Source organism: Toxorhynchites rutilus, chromosome 1 (assembly GCF_029784135.1).
Source record: "Toxorhynchites rutilus septentrionalis strain SRP chromosome 1, ASM2978413v1, whole genome shotgun sequence".
Lineage (NCBI taxonomy): Eukaryota > Metazoa > Arthropoda > Insecta > Diptera > Culicidae > Toxorhynchites > Toxorhynchites rutilus.
In genome coordinates this window covers 91,480,952-91,502,340 of record NC_073744.1, presented here as the reverse complement: position 1 = coordinate 91,502,340, position 21,389 = coordinate 91,480,952, and the positions used below count along the sequence as shown (strand labels likewise).

The following is a 21,389-nucleotide window of genomic DNA, read 5'->3' as shown; positions in this document are numbered from 1 at the left end:
GTCTCTATCCTGTTGTACCGAAAGACGCCAGAAGGGTTTTGTCAGCGATTTAAATCCACATGCGGTTGTCTGTGTGATCGCTGACGAAAGGGATTCTCGGGTCGATCGCCATGGGTCAATATTGGGTTTGAAAAGGATTGAAAGGTCTCTTTCAGTTCAACCGGCTTAGAGAACGGATCTACGTTTGAGTTAGTAGGAAACAATAGGAGTTCATACACAAAGAAAGTGGTTATAAGGTGATAGAAGTTCTGCAAGTATAAAGTGATTAATGATTGAAATTTGAATTTGAATTTAGATCTAGATGAAGTAAAAGAATCACAGTGAAAGTCGAGAAAATTATAGAGAAAGATTTTATTTTGAGTGGTGTATTAGTTAAGGTAACTATACAAAAAGTATGAATTTACAATTAGGCCTAATTGAGTTTTCGCTTGAAGATGAAATTCCTTCAAGCGAAGGTGCCAATCTGGGAGTGTTGAAATCCCTATACTTTGGCCGGTTCGACCTTTGGCATCCGGGAAGGCCGTGTGTCGCGCACGATAAGCCCGGAAAAAGTCACACAACAATCCGGAGAAAGCGCATACACCATTACGTGCGTTACCATCTAGCGAAGACACCACTCAGCGTAGCAGCAAGTGCACTTGTTCTCGACCACCGAGGGAGCCACAGAAAAAAAATACTTGCAAGTACTAGAGTTAAGGCAAATTTGTGATTAGGGATAATTTGAATTTAATAGAAAACAACTGTATAGATACTGTATTTCACATTATAATTTATGTTGATTGAATTTTGGCTGTTTGGAGGCTTTTCAATTGTTCGGTTTTCGGGTTCGAGGTAGCATAGGCTCTGGGAAGGCAAACCTTCAAAGGAAACTTTTCCATCCTGGATGTTTTGAATACCAATTTGATTGAATTCTATTCCTTGGTGAGCGCCAAGACAATTCAAGTGTGGGTTGAAGATCGTTGGTAGGAACTCGCCCTGAGGTCTCACGGTCGGGCACGGGAAACTGAAGAGACAAATCTCGCTCCTTCACGGCAAGTGTAATAACTTGCCTGGCGCTTAAGTGAAGGTTGTATCGCCTCCTTGTCCTCGATATCCTTCCTCCCGTTACATTTGGCGCCCAACTAACGGTTTGGTTCTAAAAAAACAATTGTATATATTATTATTGTTATTTGAATTTGTAGATATATTGAATTGAATTTATTATTAATAGGGTTAGTTTAGTGGTTAAAATTTGAATTATTAGTTTTTTGTAAAATAAATATTCGGATAAGTTATTTGAAATTCATAGTTTTGAAGACTTAAGTTACAACTTCCTCGAAGTTTATTTGAATTTGTATTGGGTAAATTGGATTTCATTTTCATTTCGAAGCTCCACCGAATTGTTCTGCATCACACTTCACATCTTGGAAATTGAGACAACCTGAAATAAAAAGAAAAAAATTTTATTATTAAAATGAATTTTCCAGAGGGAGAAAATTTGGAATCGTATATAAATCCAAATGATTTGGTAGTGGATGAAATTAATTATGAATTAAAATTGAGGTGTTTATCGGTTGAGGGTTCACTGCAAGAAAAACGTCAACGATTACGGAAAGCGCAAGTTGAGGAAATTAGAAAACCGGTTGTGTTCAGAGTAAAGAAAACAATTACTCAAGAACACGATATCGTGAAATCAAATATACAAAATATTAAACATTTACTTGAATTGTTTCCTGAACCAAAATATATTTCGCGACTCAGGCATTACAGACTTAGAATTTTGCGTTCGAGTGCAGTCACAAGAGAGCAGCAACGGTTGAAAGGTGAATTAGTATCAGAAGTTGAGAATTTACTAGACAGATTCGGAAATCCTCAAGACAGAAGAAGCAGCCAAATTTCATCGTGTTTACGGCTGAACTTCTCACAAGACCAAACGAAAGAATTTGAACGTAGGATGGAGGAAGAAATTGGTTTGAATTTTTCGGGGGTTCCAGAGGTACCACGAGTGAATGACAACATGATTGACATACAGGAAGCGATTACTGATCTTAGTCAGAGAAATTCCACAACAATCGGTCGAAGTGAACCTCAGGGATTGTTAGATGAAGCAGCAGGAGGTACTGATGTAAGAGTTTCACAGTCTATGAATGAAGGAATGGTTAGACAGCACGATTTACTGCTTTCTGAAGAACTGACGACAAATAATAATCAAGGTTTACGTGAGCCTCTTTTACCAAGACGACGTGAGCAAACACAAGGCCGAAGCACTGTGAATGAAAATCAGGCAATAAATATGAACCAATGGAAAGAGGAAATGAACATGTACATTCAACAAACAATATCAACCCAAATGGCAGCAATGATGAGTCAAATAACTTTGCTGGTGAATCAACAGAGGACATCGACACCCCCACCGCCAAGATCATCACCACCTCCGCCACCGACTTCGCAACTTTTAAATGTCGAGTATATGAACTATCCGAATTCGGTTGCATCGCATGTTTCAGTAGAAGAAGCATTCAGACCGTCAGCATGGAATCGACCGTCGTATGACGCTAGAAACAAAATGCAGGTCCCGGTGAATAAATGGAGAATTTTCTTCAGTGGCGATTCTAGAGGACCAACAGTAACCCAATTTTTAAATCGTGTGGAAATTCTGGCGAAAAATAACAGAGTGACAGAACAAGAGTTGTTGAGTCAAGCGAACTTTTTCTTCAAAGAGGGGTCAGAAGCAGAAGACTGGTACTATACCTTCTGTCACAAATTCACGAATTGGACAAACTTTAAGCACCAACTTCGTTTGCGTTTCGAACAGCCAAATAAGGACAGAGTTATTGAACGTGAAATAATGGATAGAAGACAGCTACCACAAGAGACATTCAACGCGTTTGTGGGAGCTATCGAAAAATTGGCTCAACAATTAACAAAACCATTGAGTGAAGATAGAAAATTGGAAATTCTGCTTGAAAATATGAGGGATAGATATAAGCCTTTTCTAACAATATATAGAATAGATCGTATCGAGGAATTGATTACTATTTGTCATGGACTCGATAAGTCAATGTACAGGAGTTATTCGAATTTTCAAAGACCAAGAACACATCAAATAAATTGTGTAGAAGAACAGGGTTATTATTATGAGGAGGAGGCAGAAGAACAGGTAAATGCTATCAATCAGGGAACCGGGAACCGAAGAACAGCTTCTGAACAGACTCAAGGTTCACAGAACCAGGCTTATGGAGAAAATCAACACAACCAACATACCGACAATCAAGCAAATATATTATGCTGGAACTGTCGTAAATTTGGGCACTTTTGGCGCGATTGTAACAGACCGAAAAGAATATTTTGTCATTTTTGCGGACAGATGAATTGTATAACATCGAATTGTCCGAATAACCACCGATTCCCGTCAACGAGGCCGGAAAACGGAAATTCAGGAAGCTCATAGGAGGTGACCTTTCTGTTAAAAGCAACAATCCTCCGAACATGCCAGCATTAGGGTACATTGAGCGAAATGATCAATGTTTCCACAAATTTTCGTCAACTTTCCGAATTAATACGAAACCACAAAAATGTCCCCACATTTTGGTCAACATTTTGGGTACGAATATTGAGGCACTTCTGGACTCAGGAGCAAGCGCCAGTATTATAAATTCAAAAGAATTGATTGAAAAACATAAATTTATTGTGCACCCAATTAATTTAAAAATTAAGACAGCTGATGAAACATCATATAAATGTGAGGGAGTCGTGTTTATTCCATACACATTTGATGGACGCACGAATGTGGTTCCAACTCTTCTAGTTCCACAAGTGTCGAAAAAGTTGATTTTGGGAATCGATTTCTGGGATGCATTCAAAATAACACCAGCCATCACAGAGAACGGAATCATCAGAAGCTTGACGACTAATGAATATGAGGAAGAATTACACTTCGTTGAAGACCATTTCGGAGAAGAGGAAGATGCAATAGTATTGACCGTGGAACCAGGAAATATTCAAAACCACGAACCATTGATGGAGGATGCAACCTTGGAACTTTCGTTTGCCGAAACACCAGAAAATAAATTGCTGAAAATCACCACAGAGCACAATTTGACGGTAGAAGAAATGAATAAGTTAAATGAAATTGCAGATCTGCTGAAAGGAATTAATGGAGGGAAATTAGGGCGAACAGAGGTATTGTCCCACAAGATAGAACTAATTGATGGAGCAAAACCTAAGAAGCCAGCTCAATACCGATGTTCACCGCACATACAAAAAGAGATTGATAAGGAAATCAAAAGAATGCAAGAACTTGACGTTATTGAAGATTCTCAGGCTGAATGGTGCAACCCACTACTCCCATTGAAGAAATCTTCAGGAGAATGGCGCATTTGCCTAGATTGTCGACGAATTAATGACGTCACTAAAAATGAAGCATACCCCTTTCCAGATATGCTTGGCATTTTAAGTCGCATCGAAAGGTCTACATATTTTACTATTATAGATCTGTCGAAAGCATACTGGCAAATTCCCTTGGAACAAACAAGCCGAGATTTCACTTCATTTCGAGCAGGGAAACAGCTGTTTCGGTTCAAAGTTATGCCATTTGGACTTAAAGGAGCCCCGATAACACAGACGAAACTGATGAACAAAGTTCTGGGTTTCGATCTGGAACCTTACGTATATGTTTATCTTGACGACATAATCATAACGTCAAAAACTTTAGACGAACACTTCAGACTTCTCAGAATCGTAGCGGAGAGATTGAAGCAAGCAAATCTAACGATTAGCCTTGAGAAATCTAAGTTTTGTCAGAAAAAGATTAGCTATTTAGGATACACATTATCTGAGCACGGATTAGCCATTGATAGTGAGAAAATTCAACCAATTCTAGACTATCCGTACCCTAAAACACCGAAGGAGATCAGAAGGTTCATAGGAATGGTCAGTTTCTATAAACAATTCATTGAACACTTCAGTGACCTAACAGCTCCGATTACTGATCTGTTGAAAAAAGGAAAGGGAAAGGGAAAAGTAAATTGGACAAAAGAAGCGGAAGAATCTTTTTTAAAAATGAAATCTGTGCTAACTTCGCCGAATGTGCTTGCTAACCCAGACTTTAGCAGCCCATTTATAATAGAATCCGATGCGTCAGACGTAGCCGTAGGAGCAGTCTTGGTGCAGATTCAGGAAGGTGTACGCAAACCAATAGCTTTCTTTTCCAAAAAGTTGTCAGCAGCTCAAAAGAAATATGCTTCAACAGAAAAGGAATGTTTAGGAGTTATATTGGCCATAGAAAAATTTAGACACTATGTCGAAGGATCACGCTTTACGGTTATAACTGATGCCCAAAGCTTAATTTGGCTGAAGAAAATCAGCGCAGAGAAAGGTTCAGCAAAATTGATCAGATGGGCACTCAAACTGCAACAGTACGATTTCGATCTGCTATACAGAAAAGGTTCTTTGAACATCACAGCAGATGCGCTTTCGAGGATGGTTAACAATATAGATACCCAAGATTTGGACTATGAGCATCTTAAGAAAAATATCTCCGAAAATGACGTGAAATTTAAAGATTTCAGGATTAAAAACGGTCGCGTTTATAAATATGTGTCATCGGAACTTTCAGACTCAAGATATCAGTGGAAATACGTTCCACCAAAACATGAGCGATTACAGATATTGCAACAAGCACACGATGTTACACACTTTGGGAAATTCAAGACCTTGAAAAAGCTTCAGGAGCAATATTATTGGCCAGCTATGGACAACGATGTACGTAAATATTGTCAAGGCTGCGAAACCTGTAAGCGAACAAAATATCCTAATACAAATCGAACACCTCTAATGGGTAGGCAGAAATTGGCTTCTTTGCCTTGGCAAACAATTTCAGTTGACTTCGTAGGTCCCTTTCCAAGATCAAAAAACGGAAATTCTGTTCTGCTGGTAATAACAGATCTGTTCTCGAAGTTCGTAATCATTCAGCCGCTTCGTGAAGCGAAAACGAAAGCGATGATATCGTTTCTGGAAAACATGGTGTTTCTAGTATTTGGTATTCCAGAAATACTAATATCAGATAATGGTGTACAGTTCAAGTCAAAAGATTTTGGAAACTTTTTAAAACAATATCACGTTACGCATTGGAGGAATGCCAACTATCATCCGGCGAATAATCCAACCGAACGAGTAAATCGTGTGATAGGAGCAGCTATTCGAACATACCTGAAAGGAGACCACAAAGAGTGGGACAAAGACATTCAAAAAGTCGCGATGGCAATTAGGACATCAGTTCACGAATCAACTAATTTTACGCCATATTTTATAAATTTTGGTCGTAATTACATTAGCTCAGGAGCCGAATATAAACGGTTGAGGGAAACAGAAGATGAAGTGAATTTTGAACCAACAGAGATAAATGAGAATTTGAAAAAAATCTTCGAAAAAGTTAAGGAGAATCTTAAAAAGGCTTACAATAGATACGCGAAGTACTACAATCTACGTTCGAATAAAAATTTGCTTACGTTTGAAATAGGAGAAACGGTGATGAAGAAAAACTTTGTCCAGTCCAATAAATCCAAAAATTTTTCTGCGAAATTGGCAGATACGTTTTCCTTGGCGAAGGTAGTAGGAAAAATCGGATCGTCCTGTTACGAGATTGAAGATTTGCAGGGAAATTCTTTGGGCATATATCATGCATCCGATCTGCAGAAGAAATGAAATTAGAATTTTTTTTTTCAAGCTATGTCTCTTGCATATATGCAGAGTTACTAAGGATATTATCCATAAAAATACAAACTGTTGTTTGGGATCCACAGATTGTCTCTAACAACAATTAAAACTACGAGCAATCCTTGTGAAGTGTAGGTCCTAAAATACCTGCAATGTAAATAAAATTTTAGTTCCGAATTGTTTGGTGAATTTTAAGAACTATTCTTGTATAGGATGGTCCAACAGGAAAGTTACAGCCCTATGAATTAGCGGTCAGCTTACCTGAAACGGCCCGGAGTTCACCGAGTTGAGCAGAGAAGGGAGAGTACGCTGGAAGTCCGTGGGAGTCTGTAGGGCCAGATGATGACCAGGCTGCAATTCGTTCCGACTTCTCTTTGGTCCGATCCTAAACAAATTAAAATGAATTAATTGATTTCACAATATCACAGTTTGAAACAAAAAAAATAGAATATTAGAGGTGAAGTATTAAATTAATAATACTCACTACTTACCTTTATTACAATGCAAATCTTTTTAGTTGCAGTTCAATCACTCCGAACTATTATCACCGATTACAAAAAATTCAAAGGAATAAATGAATTCGCTTTTGTTTGAGATTGTAAACAAACCTTGTGTCAATATACTGTCAAAAACTTATCGTTTTGATGATAAGTCAAATACAGAGATGTGAGCCAACATTGTATTGGAAACAGTTGATTTCATTTGGAACTGGGTTACACCGATATTTGTTCAAATAATATTTATTTGAAATCAAGTTAGTTAGTGATTGCAGAACATTTTGGGTAGTTTTCGGTTTTTTTTTAGGTTTCTGTTCGGAGTTTTTCGGATAATTAAGATTTGTTTTTTAGTTGTTGCATAGAGCGAAGTTGAAATGGATTTTGGTTGATAAGTTATCAACATACCCTTATAAAAAAATAAGGATATTGCTTGGTGTAAGCAGGTTTTATTCCAGAAGGTGTTTTGGAGGTTGAAGAAAAATAAAACCCAAGATGTAAATATCCACATTCGTGTAAACCTGGTAACATGAAGTCTTCACAACTGAGAATAGTGTTAGAGTAACCGGTTAGCTAAAGATCTATTTGAAATATTTCTAATTCTAGAATCGACTTTCGATAAAAATATAAACACGATATGATTAACTAATTTATCTTTTTGGTCATAAAAAATAAATTCAGTTTACTTCATTTATTTTTTACCGTTAGTAGGGGGTAATGTAACGATGTTACACATTTACCATACGGTTAAAAAAAAAGTATTAACTGTAGACTAACGCTATAACTTCGATACAACTTTTACGAGGTACTAGATCGCGGTCTCTATCCTGTTGTACCGAAAGACGCCAGAAGGGTTTTGTCAGCGATTTAAATCCACATGCGGTTGTCTGTGTGATCGCTGACGAAAGGGATTCTCGGGTCGATCGCCATGGGTCAATATTGGGTTTGAAAAGGATTGAAAGGTCTCTTTCAGTTCAACCGGCTTAGAGAACGGATCTACGTTTGAGTTAGTAGGAAACAATAGGAGTTCATACACAAAGAAAGTGGTTATAAGGTGATAGAAGTTCTGCAAGTATAAAGTGATTAATGATTGAAATTTGAATTTGAATTTAGATCTAGATGAAGTAAAAGAATCACAGTGAAAGTCGAGAAAATTATAGAGAAAGATTTTATTTTGAGTGGTGTATTAGTTAAGGTAACTATACAAAAAGTATGAATTTACAATTAGGCCTAATTGAGTTTTCGCTTGAAGATGAAATTCCTTCAAGCGAAGGTGCCAATCTGGGAGTGTTGAAATCCCTATACTTTGGCCGGTTCGACCTTTGGCATCCGGGAAGGCCGTGTGTCGCGCACGATAAGCCCGGAAAAAGTCACACAACAATCCGGAGAAAGCGCATACACCATTACGTGCGTTACCATCTAGCGAAGACACCACTCAGCGTAGCAGCAAGTGCACTTGTTCTCGACCACCGAGGGAGCCACAGAAAAAAAATACTTGCAAGTACTAGAGTTAAGGCAAATTTGTGATTAGGGATAATTTGAATTTAATAGAAAACAACTGTATAGATACTGTATTTCACATTATAATTTATGTTGATTGAATTTTGGCTGTTTGGAGGCTTTTCAATTGTTCGGTTTTCGGGTTCGAGGTAGCATAGGCTCTGGGAAGGCAAACCTTCAAAGGAAACTTTTCCATCCTGGATGTTTTGAATACCAATTTGATTGAATTCTATTCCTTGGTGAGCGCCAAGACAATTCAAGTGTGGGTTGAAGATCGTTGGTAGGAACTCGCCCTGAGGTCTCACGGTCGGGCACGGGAAACTGAAGAGACAAATCTCGCTCCTTCACGGCAAGTGTAATAACTTGCCTGGCGCTTAAGTGAAGGTTGTATCGCCTCCTTGTCCTCGATATCCTTCCTCCCGTTACAACTGTTGAACATTCACGAGGAGAATCAAATTTCTCAAGGATTTTTTTTTGTATTGGGCAAGTTGCCCAATATAACCGAAGTAACAAGTCGTTACTATACAGTTATACACTTATACAGCTGACAATATAAGGTCAGTAGGTGAGTAGCAAGGCAACGCAGCCGAACGAAAGGCCACTGAGCACTATAATCCGCAGTTACAGACTTACGTTTACGTTTAATGTGTATCGCACTTCACAAAAAGCCCCCAAAAACTTTCCTTGAAAGAAAAGAAAGAAAACAATTCGCCACATGATGCTGATTCCAGAAACATTCTGATAAAGTTAAGATTCTTAGTGTAAAAAATGCTATTCTAATCGGGTAATTTTTATTCATGTTAAAAGAGATTCAAAAATGTGAAGGACAAAAAAACAGATAAAGTACGTTTTTGTAACACTATTTGTCCAAATTTACAATACTGTTTGATCAGGAAGATTTCAGGAAAAGTGAATATGTATATGGTTAAAATAGCGTCCCAAATTTAGTCCACTTCATCATCTCCATCAAGTATCATCTTAAATGAAAATGGTTGAAAGACGTGTCCGAGACCTTCATAAAACTTGCTCATGAACTCGACCCTAGGAATACGAGAAAAGTATTAATACCAATGAAATTGAACAAAGAATGGTCAAAACTTACCAGTGGAGACGAAGAGTATGAAGAAACGCGGATAATCCTTCCATCATCACCAGGATCGCTAAGGTGAAAAGAGACCATGCCCAGAACACAAGATACAGCATAATGGCCCCTTTATATGAGTCCTGCTTCAATCCCATGGATAGCACCATATTCCACAACACCTCCGACAATTCTGTAAATACAGACATTATTCACTGAATCACAATGCTAAAAAGTGAAGAAAAACACAATTCTTAGTACTAACTTCTCCAATTGATTTTTTTTAAATTTTTTTTTTCAATAATTTCAAGGAATTCGAAGAAGTATCAGTACTAAGCCTTATTATTTAGCATTAAATCGGTGAAACTTACGAGCATGAGCAAGCGACAACGCCCACAATCGAAGATAAGAAGCAGTGTGCGATATTGTACTCAGAACATATTCAATAGTATGAATAGATTGATGAATAAAAACTTCACTTATGGGTTCATCTTCATGTCCGTTGTTCTCAGAAGCTTTCCCCGCTTCTGATGTATCGACAGTTCCTTCTGTTTGCTGGACAATATCTCCGTTATGATTGGAAGCCCCAGCGTGTTTCTTTTTGTTCAAAATTATATAAATAGGCTTTCCCAGAAGCATCCACGGAATACAAATGAGCGCAATGAACACAAAAGTACGCTGTAACGTTCCTTGGAACGAAAACATAAATTCGTCGCAACCATGAAGCGGCTCGGTTCTTTTGAACAGCATCATGTTGATGAACATGATCAGCACTGATGGCGCACAACCAGGAGTATGTGGTTGGAAATCTGTTTTTGCTGAATATTGGACCCATTTCATGAACATCATGAACACCATATAGGCGAAAAGCAGCACTAAGAAAATTATTTGAGGTAAGAACTCTAGGAAAATGCTGGGACGTTTGTTGAAGAAATTATAATTAACAACGCTCATGCATACACCGAATATCATATGCACGACACCAAAAATTATTGATAATTTCATTTTGTATGAATTCAAAAAAATGATTTTGTTAGAAGCTAGTTGCCAAACAGGATCCAATCCAATAGGGTAGACATCCTCATTGAGCTGAGAAGAGCCGGGATTGAGAATCAGATCTTTATTGCTCATTATTGTTGAGGTGTTATAGGTAATACTCCAAGAGCTTCCAAAAATATTCATGGATTTAGAGAAAACATCGTTGTATACAAAACCGGTATACATAGAAAACAGCCCCATCAGCAATATAATATAACGTCCTCCGAAGAAAATATTCCAAATTTCATTGTTAGATTTTTTGGCGCCCAACTTCTGTTCTCCGCTAACCATCCAGAATCCAAACAATGCCATTATTATTCCATGTCCCAGATCTCCAAACATAATACCGAACAGAAATGGAAATGTTATTATTGTATACAAGGCTGGATTTGCCTCACGGTATGATGCAATGCCATAAGCATCAATCAAATTTTGAAAACCTCGAGTAAACTTATTTGTTCGGTTGAATGTAGGTGGCGCTTCGCTAGTTTTGATCACATTGAGAAACGATGGAATAGTACTGCCGACTGCTGCCGAGCCATCAGAAAGTGCCTTTTGTACAATCGGAAGGTCCAACACTGGGACCCAACACTCGCCAATCAAGCACTTCTTAGTTACATCCATATTAAACAAATTCAATGTATGGTAAATTGCCTTCATTTTCTTCACCATAATCCTCCAACGAGGAAGTTCCTTAGCGACGGTAGACAACACTCGTGAACGATGATCTTGTGTTTGATTCAACACCATTTTAAGATCCTCCAGACGGGTACTAACACCCTTGCCCATTTCCTCACGTTCATCGGCAGCACTTGGGCACGGGTACAATGAGGCATGATAACCTGCGCAAACTTTTTTTATTCTGTTTTTAAGTTGTTCGCCTTGGAAGAATGCAGTAAATACGGTCTTGTAAATTTCATTGCCCTGAAAATAAATTTTAGACGCATGAACAAATTTCTAATCTAGGTAGGGAAATACTCACTGTCGATGGATCCTCCAAAGGCTTTTCAAGTTCTACCTGTCGCAGAAAAACATTACCTCGAGAAATGCGCCAAAGCATACGTTCGAATCCGGGTACCCTCTCACGTTGTATAACTCCTGCAACAAATCCTAATCGCCCTCTAGCTTGGGCTGTTGCATGATCATCTATGATCAGGTTATTTCTTGTGGCATCCATATTGACCGCCCCCTCTTGTTCAAAGAAAAAACTTTGAGTGCGCTCAAGTACATGCTTCAACTCGGTTAGCTCGAGATAGTTAGATTTCAGATTAACTGCATTCTGTGACAACTCCATGATTTCACTCTCTGTTTTCTCGAGATGCGCTTCTAGATCGATAATTTCACGAGGATTAGGAGCACGGGCCGCTTCTTCGAAAACATCGGGTATCTTCACATTATCTTTCCTCACCTCGGCTTCCACATAACGTAGCTTTCGCTCCATTTCATCGCAGCGCCGAACTTCGCTTACGAATTTACGCTGGAATGCATTGACTTCAGCATTCAGCTGAAACAACGTTTATCAGTAAGTTGCGGCATTCAGTGCCCTATTGAGATCTTACATCACGAAACTGTACGGCACCAGTTTCACCTAATTCTGAAACCGATGTGTAAGCTGCTTCCGGTTGTATGAACATCTGGCATAATGCCATTTCCTCGCTTCTGAACATGGCACCCATCTCGTTCGTCTTTGAGGACAAGCCTTCTCCAATCGGAACTGTAGTGTAGAGTATTCAAAATGAATAGTGAGTGAAAATGAACATTCAAAATATATATATATATATATATATAAGTCACTATAATACAGACAAAAACAGGAAGTGGGTTATATCTATGGTATAACCGCAAGGGTGACGTAGGACTATCGTTGATTTAGAGATCATTTGTTTGAAGTTGAATCTAAATCCATCCTGAATGAATGAATAAATAAATATTTGGGTGACTTCAAAAACGAGAGTGTTACTTTGAAGACTCAAGGTTTTATGCATCCAATATTGGATACAAAAAACCTTGTTCTGGAGAATAATCTTCAGAAGCTTTCCTGTTAACTGCACTTGATTGACAAATCACAAAACCAAATGTATGTGGTCGCAGTATTATATGGATAGAAAACATTAAAATAAACTCGCTTGAATGTAATTTTCAATTCCAAGGGGAACTGGCAGATTATTTTTCAGCAACGATCATTTCTTTCCAGGTTTCCTCTCGATAACCAGCAAACGAAAAGAGTCGCGCGTGTATGTGTGTGTGTGTGGCGGCTGCTTCTATGTCTTCCCGAGGAACCGTATTTCGATGCTGATACTCTCTTGGTCACCTTCTCTTCTCCTTCTGATCGATCGGCTTTTCTGCGCTCCCTCACAGTTAAAACAAACTGATTGCATTTCAGGTCAGGTCAAGCCAGGTAATGAATACCTCGATCCCTCGCCGTTCAGCTCGTTCAGTAACGATGTTGTCTTGTCGATGTCCTCAGGCGTCGTGCACAAATTACGTAACGCAAAAATCCAGATTTTGAACCTCCCCCCCCCCTTTCGTAACGCAATTTCCTATCTCTAATAAACAGAAAGTAACGCAACATCTAACCCCTCCCCCCTTATCGCGTTACGTAATTTGTGCACGACGCCTCACGAAAAATGAATGGGTTTCACCACCAGAATATCATTTCAGTATGCTTTTCGTGCGTGATTGAATCGAGAGAAGGTGTGGTTTACGATGGCAATTTGGAAGGCAAACTAGAGGAGAATGAACTCTCTGAGTATGAAAATTTCGGCGACTGAGCAATAATCGATTGAAAATTATATAATTTTGGCGATACGAAACATTTTCCGTTTTTCATGTTATGCATCCATTATTGGATACGAAAATATCCTACTGATGGGAAAGAATAATCTTCAGAAGCTTTCCAGCTAATTACACTTGATTGAAAAATAACGAAATCAAATGTATTTGGTCGCTGTGTTCGCCATATAATTAGAAAACATTAAAATAAACTCTTTCGCATGGATGTATTCTTCAATTCCCAGGGAACTGGCAGATTATTTTTCAGCAACGATTAGATCTTTCCGGAATTTTCTCGATGCTGTATGGCATCCAAACGAAAATTCTCATTTCAGTTTGGCCTGCAAAAAACTTTTCTGAACTCTAATCCATCAAATTTGGAGCCCTGAAAAGGGCCGTTGATTATATGCTAAGCTAATATAGCACCCTCTCCTTGGATTCGACGGGCCAGCTGAATGTCCTTGGGCATGATGTGACGCGTTTTACGTTGATAGCACACAAATTTGTATCTTCGAATAAGCCTCCTGCAGCGTCATAACCGCGGAACTTTGGAAGCGCAAGTCGGTTTTGAAGTCCTGAGCAATTCCACGAACCAAAAGCTGCAAAGGTAGCTTTCGGATCAGCAATTCGGCCGACTTCCGATAGCGATGAATTTCACGCAAAGTTCCCGGTCGATAGCGATGTGGCTTCTCCACCTATCCTGCTACTGGTACGCTTATCCGAGCTGCTTTCGTGATGCCTTACCACCGAAGGACTAACGAGCTGTCTACTTAGTCCCGATGAAACGAGTCCTCACGGTGCGAGAGTAGAGTAAGAAATGAACGAAAGCAAGGGAAGTGTCATTTTATAAAACATAAAAGAATCGAATGTAAACCCCACCCTCTTTATTATATAAGCTTACTGTATACTCACGAATATAATAAGGGTGGGATTTAGATTCTATACTTTTATGGTTTATAAAATGACGCTTCCTTTGCTTTCGTTCATTTCTTACTCTACTCTCGCACCGTGAGGACTCGAGATCGTTAGTCTTTCGCAGACAGCTCGTTAGTCATTTGGTGGTAAGGCACACGAAGTCAGCTCGGATAAGCGCACCAGTAGCAGGATAGGTGGAGAAGCCACATCGCTATCGACCGGGAACTTTGCGTGAAATTCATCGCTATCAGAAGTCGATCGAATTGCTGATCCGCAGCTACCTTTGCAGCATTTGGATCGTGGAATTGCTCAGGACTTCAAAACCGACTTGCGCTTCCAAAGTTCCGCGGCTATGACGCTGCAGGAGGCTTATTCGAAGATACCAATTTGTGTGCTATCCATGCAAAACGCGTCACATCATGCCCAAGGACATCCAGCTGGCCCATCGTATCCGAGGAGAGCGTGCTATATTAGCTTAGCATATAATCAACGGCCCTTTTCAGGGCTCCAAATTTGATGGATTAGAGTACAGAAAAGATTTTTACAGGCCGAACTGAAAGGAGCATTTAGCGAAATCGTAGTTTCGATAATAATTCGTTACCGATAGGTGCCATGGATATGGATTTCTTAATGAAGAATATGAAATACATGACATGATGTAGTGAATATATCCGAAGAAATCACTTTGGCGAAACTGCATTATAAAATTATTTGTGTACGAATGCCGCAATCGATAGTCGACTCTAATTTGCGCTGGGTAATTTCCTCGGAGGACTCGATTCCTCCTTTGAACATTAATAATCTCTTTCTGGCAAAACGATGTGGTATGAATCACATTATTTGAATGATAGAATGAAGAAGTTTTCTGCCAATTTCCTTCAACCTCCAAACGTATCTTTCTCCCGTTTGTCGTTTTCGCGTTCGCTAATCCTTTCTCATAACACCCATTTCTCGTTTGAGAAATTGTTGAGTAAACATTGTTTGCCAGTGCACGTAGAGCAGGAATTCCTAAAGATTCATTGCACCTCTAATAAATTGCCGAAAGACATGGTCTTACGTTGATCGCACTTGATTGAAAAAATCCAAAACGAAATGTATTTGGTCGCAGCATTATATGAGTAGAAAGCAAATAATCGCTCGAAAATTACTTGATTTTCGCGATGTGAAACATTTTCCGTTTTTCATGTTATGCATCCAATATTGGATACGAAAATTTCCACTGATGGGGAAAAAAATATTCAGAAGCTTTCCTGTTAATTGCGATTGATTGAAAAATAACAAAACCAAATGTATTTGGTTGCAGTGTTATATGGATAGAAAACATTAAAATAAACTCTTTCGCATGAATGTATTTTTCAATTCCCAGGGGAACTGGCAGATTATTTTTCAGCAACGATGATAGCAACGAGAATTCCGCGCGTGTATGTGTATGTGTGTGTGTGGCGGCTGCTCCGATGTTTCAAGCGGAACCGTGGCATCACTCTCCTCCTGATGGATTCCCTTTTGGCCTTAGGTGCACAAACAGGCTCTTGGTGACACCGTTCATCAGCGTTTTCATGATAAACGAAATTAGCTTCACAATAACAGCGACAACATGCTCCAATCGCTGTTCAATCATAACTGAGTGGGTTTACGAGCGGCGCTCGCTTATATACCGATTGGTGATTTCAATAGCCTGTTTTGAAAGCAATTTTAAGACTATTGAAACAAGTTTTTGGATCAAAAAGTAACAAGTATATGACGCGTAGACATTTTATCTTTCGAATGAAGTGTTTATCATACCATTTCGTTCAGTTGTTTAAGAGCTATTAACGCTCAAAATCTCGGTCTCCAGCGTAACGCTTTCGTTCTCGAAACTTTGGTTTTACACCCCGGTATAGAAATGAAAGACGTAGTCCTACGTCAAAAAAATGTAGTTTCTACAGTGAAAAGGTTATTGCCAGTTTTATGCGCAACATTTTGCAAATTTATCTAAATCGACAATGCGTTTCCAGTTGTTTACGTTCCACAACAAATCGAGCGGTTATCGAGCGGAAGCTAATTTTGAAACTAGACTCGCAAAAGTTCAAACCGACACTTCCAGAAATTTCAACAATTTGGAGTGAGTCAGCGCTTTGTCTTCCGTTTCTTGGAATAGTCCAGGAAGTGTCAATATGCGAAACAATGGAGACTACAAATGTCCTGCCTGGATTTATTTATTTATTTACATTTACATCTATCAACAGGTTCAATTACAACCCAAATGATACAATAATTATGGTTATTAAATACGCGAGCCATGCTTGCAACGGGCTCATGGTTGGCATAGTTAGTGCGCGATGTTGGAAGACGAAGAAAATCGTGATTGCGCAGATTTCTCCTTCTGGTATTGAAATTTATTTGTCGTAGTAATTCGGGGCAATCAATGGGGCAATTCCCTTGTTAGAGATCGAAAACAAACAGAGCTTTCGCTGTATTGCGTCGCTCGCAGCAAGACGGGTCTATGGTACTAGGTGAGGCCGTTTCGTCACTAAGTTGGTTAGGGGAGCGGTATATGAAAACAGTACGGAAGAAAGTAAAAGGGGAATTATTTGCTTGAAGCGTGAAAGAGACAGGCTGATCACGAGCGAGCTTTTGCACAAGCGTATTGTGTTTTGTTTACAAACAAAACACAGTAGATTTCCAAGATGGCTGCAGAGTGGTTTTTGCACATTAGCCCACCTTAGGATCTACTTCTAGGCACCTTGGCTCGCAGAGCAGATTTAATCCCAAAAGCTTGCAGCGATCTTCGTAGTTGGGGAGGTTCTGAGGATCATTCCAGGGTAATCGACGTAGAACGAAGCGTACAAATTTGCGTTGGACGGACTTAATTCTTCGAATGCTGTTGTCGTAATAAGGAGCCCAAACTACGGATGAGTACTCCAAGATCGAGCAAACCAGCGAACAGTATATAGCTTTGAGGCATTGTATATCGCTGAGAGAGAGGAGCCAGCTCGCTTTTGTTGTGATCACCCTTATGTCAGTGCGGACCAGTCACGGTGAACCAAGGGGAAGTATTGAAATATGTAGAAAATTTCAACATGACATTTTTTTTGCAAGACATTTTATGTGAAAATAATTTTGACGTCGGACTACATCTTTCATTTCTATACAGGGGTGTAAGTTCAAAGCTTCGAAAACAAGAGTGTTACATTGGAGAAACAAGATTTTGAGCAATAAAACCTCTTCGCCGGTTGAAAGAAATGTAATGATAACCGCTTCATTCGGAAAATAAAATGTCTACGCGTTATATGTGTGTTACTTATTGATCCAAAAACTTGTTTCAATAGCTAAAAAATTCCTTTGAAGGCAAGCTATTGAAATCTCAAAAATCTGTACATAAGGTATATAAGGTGCCAGCTCGGAAATGCACTCAATTATAATTGTACAGCGGTTAGATCATTTTGGAACAGTTACTGCTGCAAAAAAAACCAAACTTGCTACTGTGAAGAAGGCGACCAGTAAGAAGAAAGCTGCTGATACTGCTGGTGTGGCTGCCCGAAAGCAAAAGTCAAACAAATCCTCAAAAATCGCTGCATGCAAGCCGAAAACGCCGAAGCCATAGAAATCAGTAGCAGCTTCGAAAAAAAACTATCATAGCCACACATAACGCACAACACGAGAGAAAACAAGATAGTGTTTTCAGCAAATCAAATCCAGTTCTTTTCAGAAAGAGTTTGACAAATACTGCGATCAAATACATTCTTTTTGTAATTTCTTCGATCAAGTGCGATCAACGTAAGATTACATCTTTCGAGCACTTATTAGGGGTACAATGAATCTTGAAAAAGACAATTCATTCCGGCTCGATACTCACACAAACAATGCTCACTCATCAATGTCACAAAAGGGAAGTGGGTGTTGTGAGGGAGAGCAGAGTGAGCGCTACATTTATGTAGACTGTTTGGAAGCGACAGTTATGTTGTCTATGGTATACAAATTAAATCACACATAAAGGGGAGAAAGAATCTTGACCCTTTTAGTTTTGTGGACAAGACCAATTGGTTCACCTTCACTATTTGTCAATTCGATTGGATCTTCAGTGATACTATTGCCTTGATTAGCGACCTGCATGTCAAATTTAAAATTTGCATATGAATGGTCCATCAGTGATGGGAAGGAATATCATGGCAAAGATGACGAGGGACTGGTAGGATAATTCTCATCTTCATCCGAATCGTGATCACTGCCTGTTAAAATTGCAGACACAGCATCCTTTTTAGTCAACCTACTATTATATCCATCGGACACAAACAAAATTCCTTCAAAATGCACCTGAGAGAAATCAATGTTGACTCTTTTAATTGGAAGATTAGCATTTATTTTATATTTTCCACATACGTTGCATATTCAAATTGCATCGGAGAATATGCAATCATCGCCCACATTGCAAAAATCGATTCACTGAGCTTGCAGCAATAGATCAACCTGGAACCAGTGAAAGAATGAAAAAATTCGCGAAAACTGAATGAAAGATCGGAAAAAGTCACAAATGAGCCCAAAACACCCAACAGTTTGCTTCTTATTTCGGATATTGTTTTAGTAATCATCGAGATAATTCTTTAGAACAACTATATCGAAATTATCAAAAGTAAAAAAAAATGTTGGAATGGGCCGATGCTGCTGGAAGCCATGATGTGGGCTGACCTGATACATCTTTTATTATTTCCTACATGATCCTTTTTATACCCCCCATATATTCCTGTTAGACGCAGTCCTACGTCAAAAATCAAATCGGGGATAAAAACGCACAAAAATACTCACAAACAAAGGTTCACGTATAGTTTGAACACTTTTCTCATAAATTAATGACAACAACTTGCTTGATTGAAATTGTCAGATTGGAATTTTTTTGATGATGATGCGTAAGAAGAATAAGAAGAAAACAAACTATCTGTCATTCAGCTGGCTCCTCTCTCTCAGGTATATCGGTGAAATGTTTAGTGAGGCATTGTATATCGGTGAAATGTTTGGTTGGAAACGTGAAACCAATAGCTTTTGATGCCTTGGAAACAACGTATGAAGTATGTTCTTGGAGCGTTAGTTTTGAATCTAAAATGATTCCTAGGTCCTTAATGTTTGTAGTTCTATTCAACGTCGATCCATGAAGCTCATAATCGAATCGTATCGTTGATCTATTCCGAGAGAAAGAGATGACAGAGCACTTTGAAGCGTTGAGCGACATACGATTGGCTTCACACCAACCGAAAAAAATTGTTAATTGTCCTTGTAAAAACACTGCATCTTCGTAGTTCTCCACGCGCATAAAAAGTTAAAGTCATCCGCATAAGAAAGCTTCTTGCATTCTAATATTAGGTTGACATCGTTGAGGTACAGTAGAAAAATTAAAGGTCCTAGATGGCTCCCTGTGGAACGCCCGATGTAACTTCGGATGGGGGTTATATAATGTCACTTATTTTCACACATATCGTACGACCGGTCAGATAAGACTGCAGCCAGAGCAGCAACGATCCATTAAAGCCGATTCGATGCAATTTGGCAATCGTGATCTGATGGTTAAGTTTATCGAAGGCCGCTGAAAAATCAGTGTATATTGCGTCGACTTGATATTTAGATTCAAGTACTTTATATATAAATGACGTATATAGCATCATATTTGTTGAAGTTAAGCATTTAGGGAAAAATCCTTGTTGTTCTTCGACTATGTAGCTTTTACATACGTGTTGGATGAAATCGAGGACAATTACTTCGAAGAGTTTGGAAATGGCACATAAGCAAGCAATTCCACGGTAATTTTTGACAAGTTTCTTGCTCCCTTTCGTAAACACAGGAAAAACATAGGACTGTTTCCATGCTTAGGGGAAAACTCCGCATTGTATAGAGCGGTTGAACAATGTTGATAACGGTGAAGATAAACTATCAACGCAGCGTTCTAAAACAAAGGATGGAATTCCATCAGGACCAGGGCAAAATGATGCTTTCAGTTTCGAGCAGGCGTTGTGAACAGTCACAGCGTCAATCACAGGATGAGGACCAACCTCAGGTGTATTTACAATTGCTTTTCGAATGAGATTGTTACTAATCGTTTCAGTTTCGAAACATGACTGAATTGTTGACGGAATAAGTCAGCTATGTCAGGTATCGTAGAGGCTTCGTCTTGTTCGTCAGTCATGACAGATGGTAAACCAGATTCGTTCCTCTGTGTATCAACATGTCTCCAAAAACTTCTCTGGTTGAACTTTAATTTGCGCTGAACTCGAATTTGATATTTACCAAAAAGCTTATTATTCAAAATTTTATAATTTTACATGCATTTGCATAACGAGATTTCGTTGCATTCGTTGCATGCATTAAAGTCGTTGCGATGTTTCGAGAATTTCCTCAGTTAACCTCGTTTTGATAGCTTCGGAACAAATTGGTCGATGGCATACAGTAGCACATGAGCAGTGCTTGTGGCACTCGCATCAACATCATTTTGATCAAAAATCTCATCCCATTCCATGGCTTCGAGGAATTGACTCATTGATGCAAAGTCCGCAAACCGATAATTATAATAAATTGAGTCAGCGGTATTTGTAAAGCTTTCTCTCGTGAGCTGGGTAAAGGTCACAAGTAATGGAGGATGGTGTTGACACCGTTTTACATGGACGGAAGGGGCTCCGGTTATGATAGTGCAGAGTACTAATTCATGACTCACGTAACATAGGTCAAGAATACGGTTATTTTCATTAGTAGTGTCATTCATTTGACATAATCCAGCGGCACTGTATTCATCTAGCAATTTAATTGAGGTTGTGCTAATAGAAGAGCGCGACGAATCGGGAAACAAATAAGTTTGTGTGCTTCTAGTCCAACTGACATCGGACATATAAAAATCACCGAGTATGATAACGTTGTCCTTCGGCTTCATGCGC

The 21,389-nt window shown here is 39.0% G+C and overlaps 1 protein-coding gene and 1 long non-coding RNA gene across 5 annotated transcripts in view; both read right to left on the bottom strand.

Moving 5' to 3' along the window:
• Window positions 1–258: 258 nt before the first annotated feature.
• On the bottom strand, window positions 259–7,304 carry LOC129762105 (uncharacterized). The gene is made up of 5 exons (XR_008740541.1): window positions 7,188–7,304; window positions 6,958–7,081; window positions 6,764–6,843; window positions 6,489–6,669; window positions 259–1,420 (listed from the first exon to the last, which is right to left on the bottom strand). It is a non-coding gene; the product is annotated as an uncharacterized LOC129762105 (long non-coding RNA).
• A 2,155-nt stretch (window positions 7,305–9,459) lies between these two features.
• Window positions 9,460–21,389, bottom strand: part of LOC129772120 (V-type proton ATPase 116 kDa subunit a 1) — an 88,165-nt gene continuing 76,235 nt past the window's right edge. For all 4 annotated transcript variants that reach the window (XM_055776184.1, XM_055776186.1, XM_055776185.1 and 1 more), the window contains exons 2-6: window positions 12,369–12,523; window positions 11,792–12,313; window positions 10,143–11,733; window positions 9,793–9,964; window positions 9,460–9,731 (exon numbers count right to left, since the gene is read on the bottom strand). In XM_055776184.1, the coding sequence (XP_055632159.1) occupies window positions 9,635–9,731; window positions 9,793–9,964; window positions 10,143–11,733; window positions 11,792–12,313; window positions 12,369–12,523 (2,537 nt within the window). In that variant the 3' untranslated portion in view covers window positions 9,460–9,634. The remainder of the gene's footprint in view (window positions 9,732–9,792; window positions 9,965–10,142; window positions 11,734–11,791; window positions 12,314–12,368; window positions 12,524–21,389) is intronic.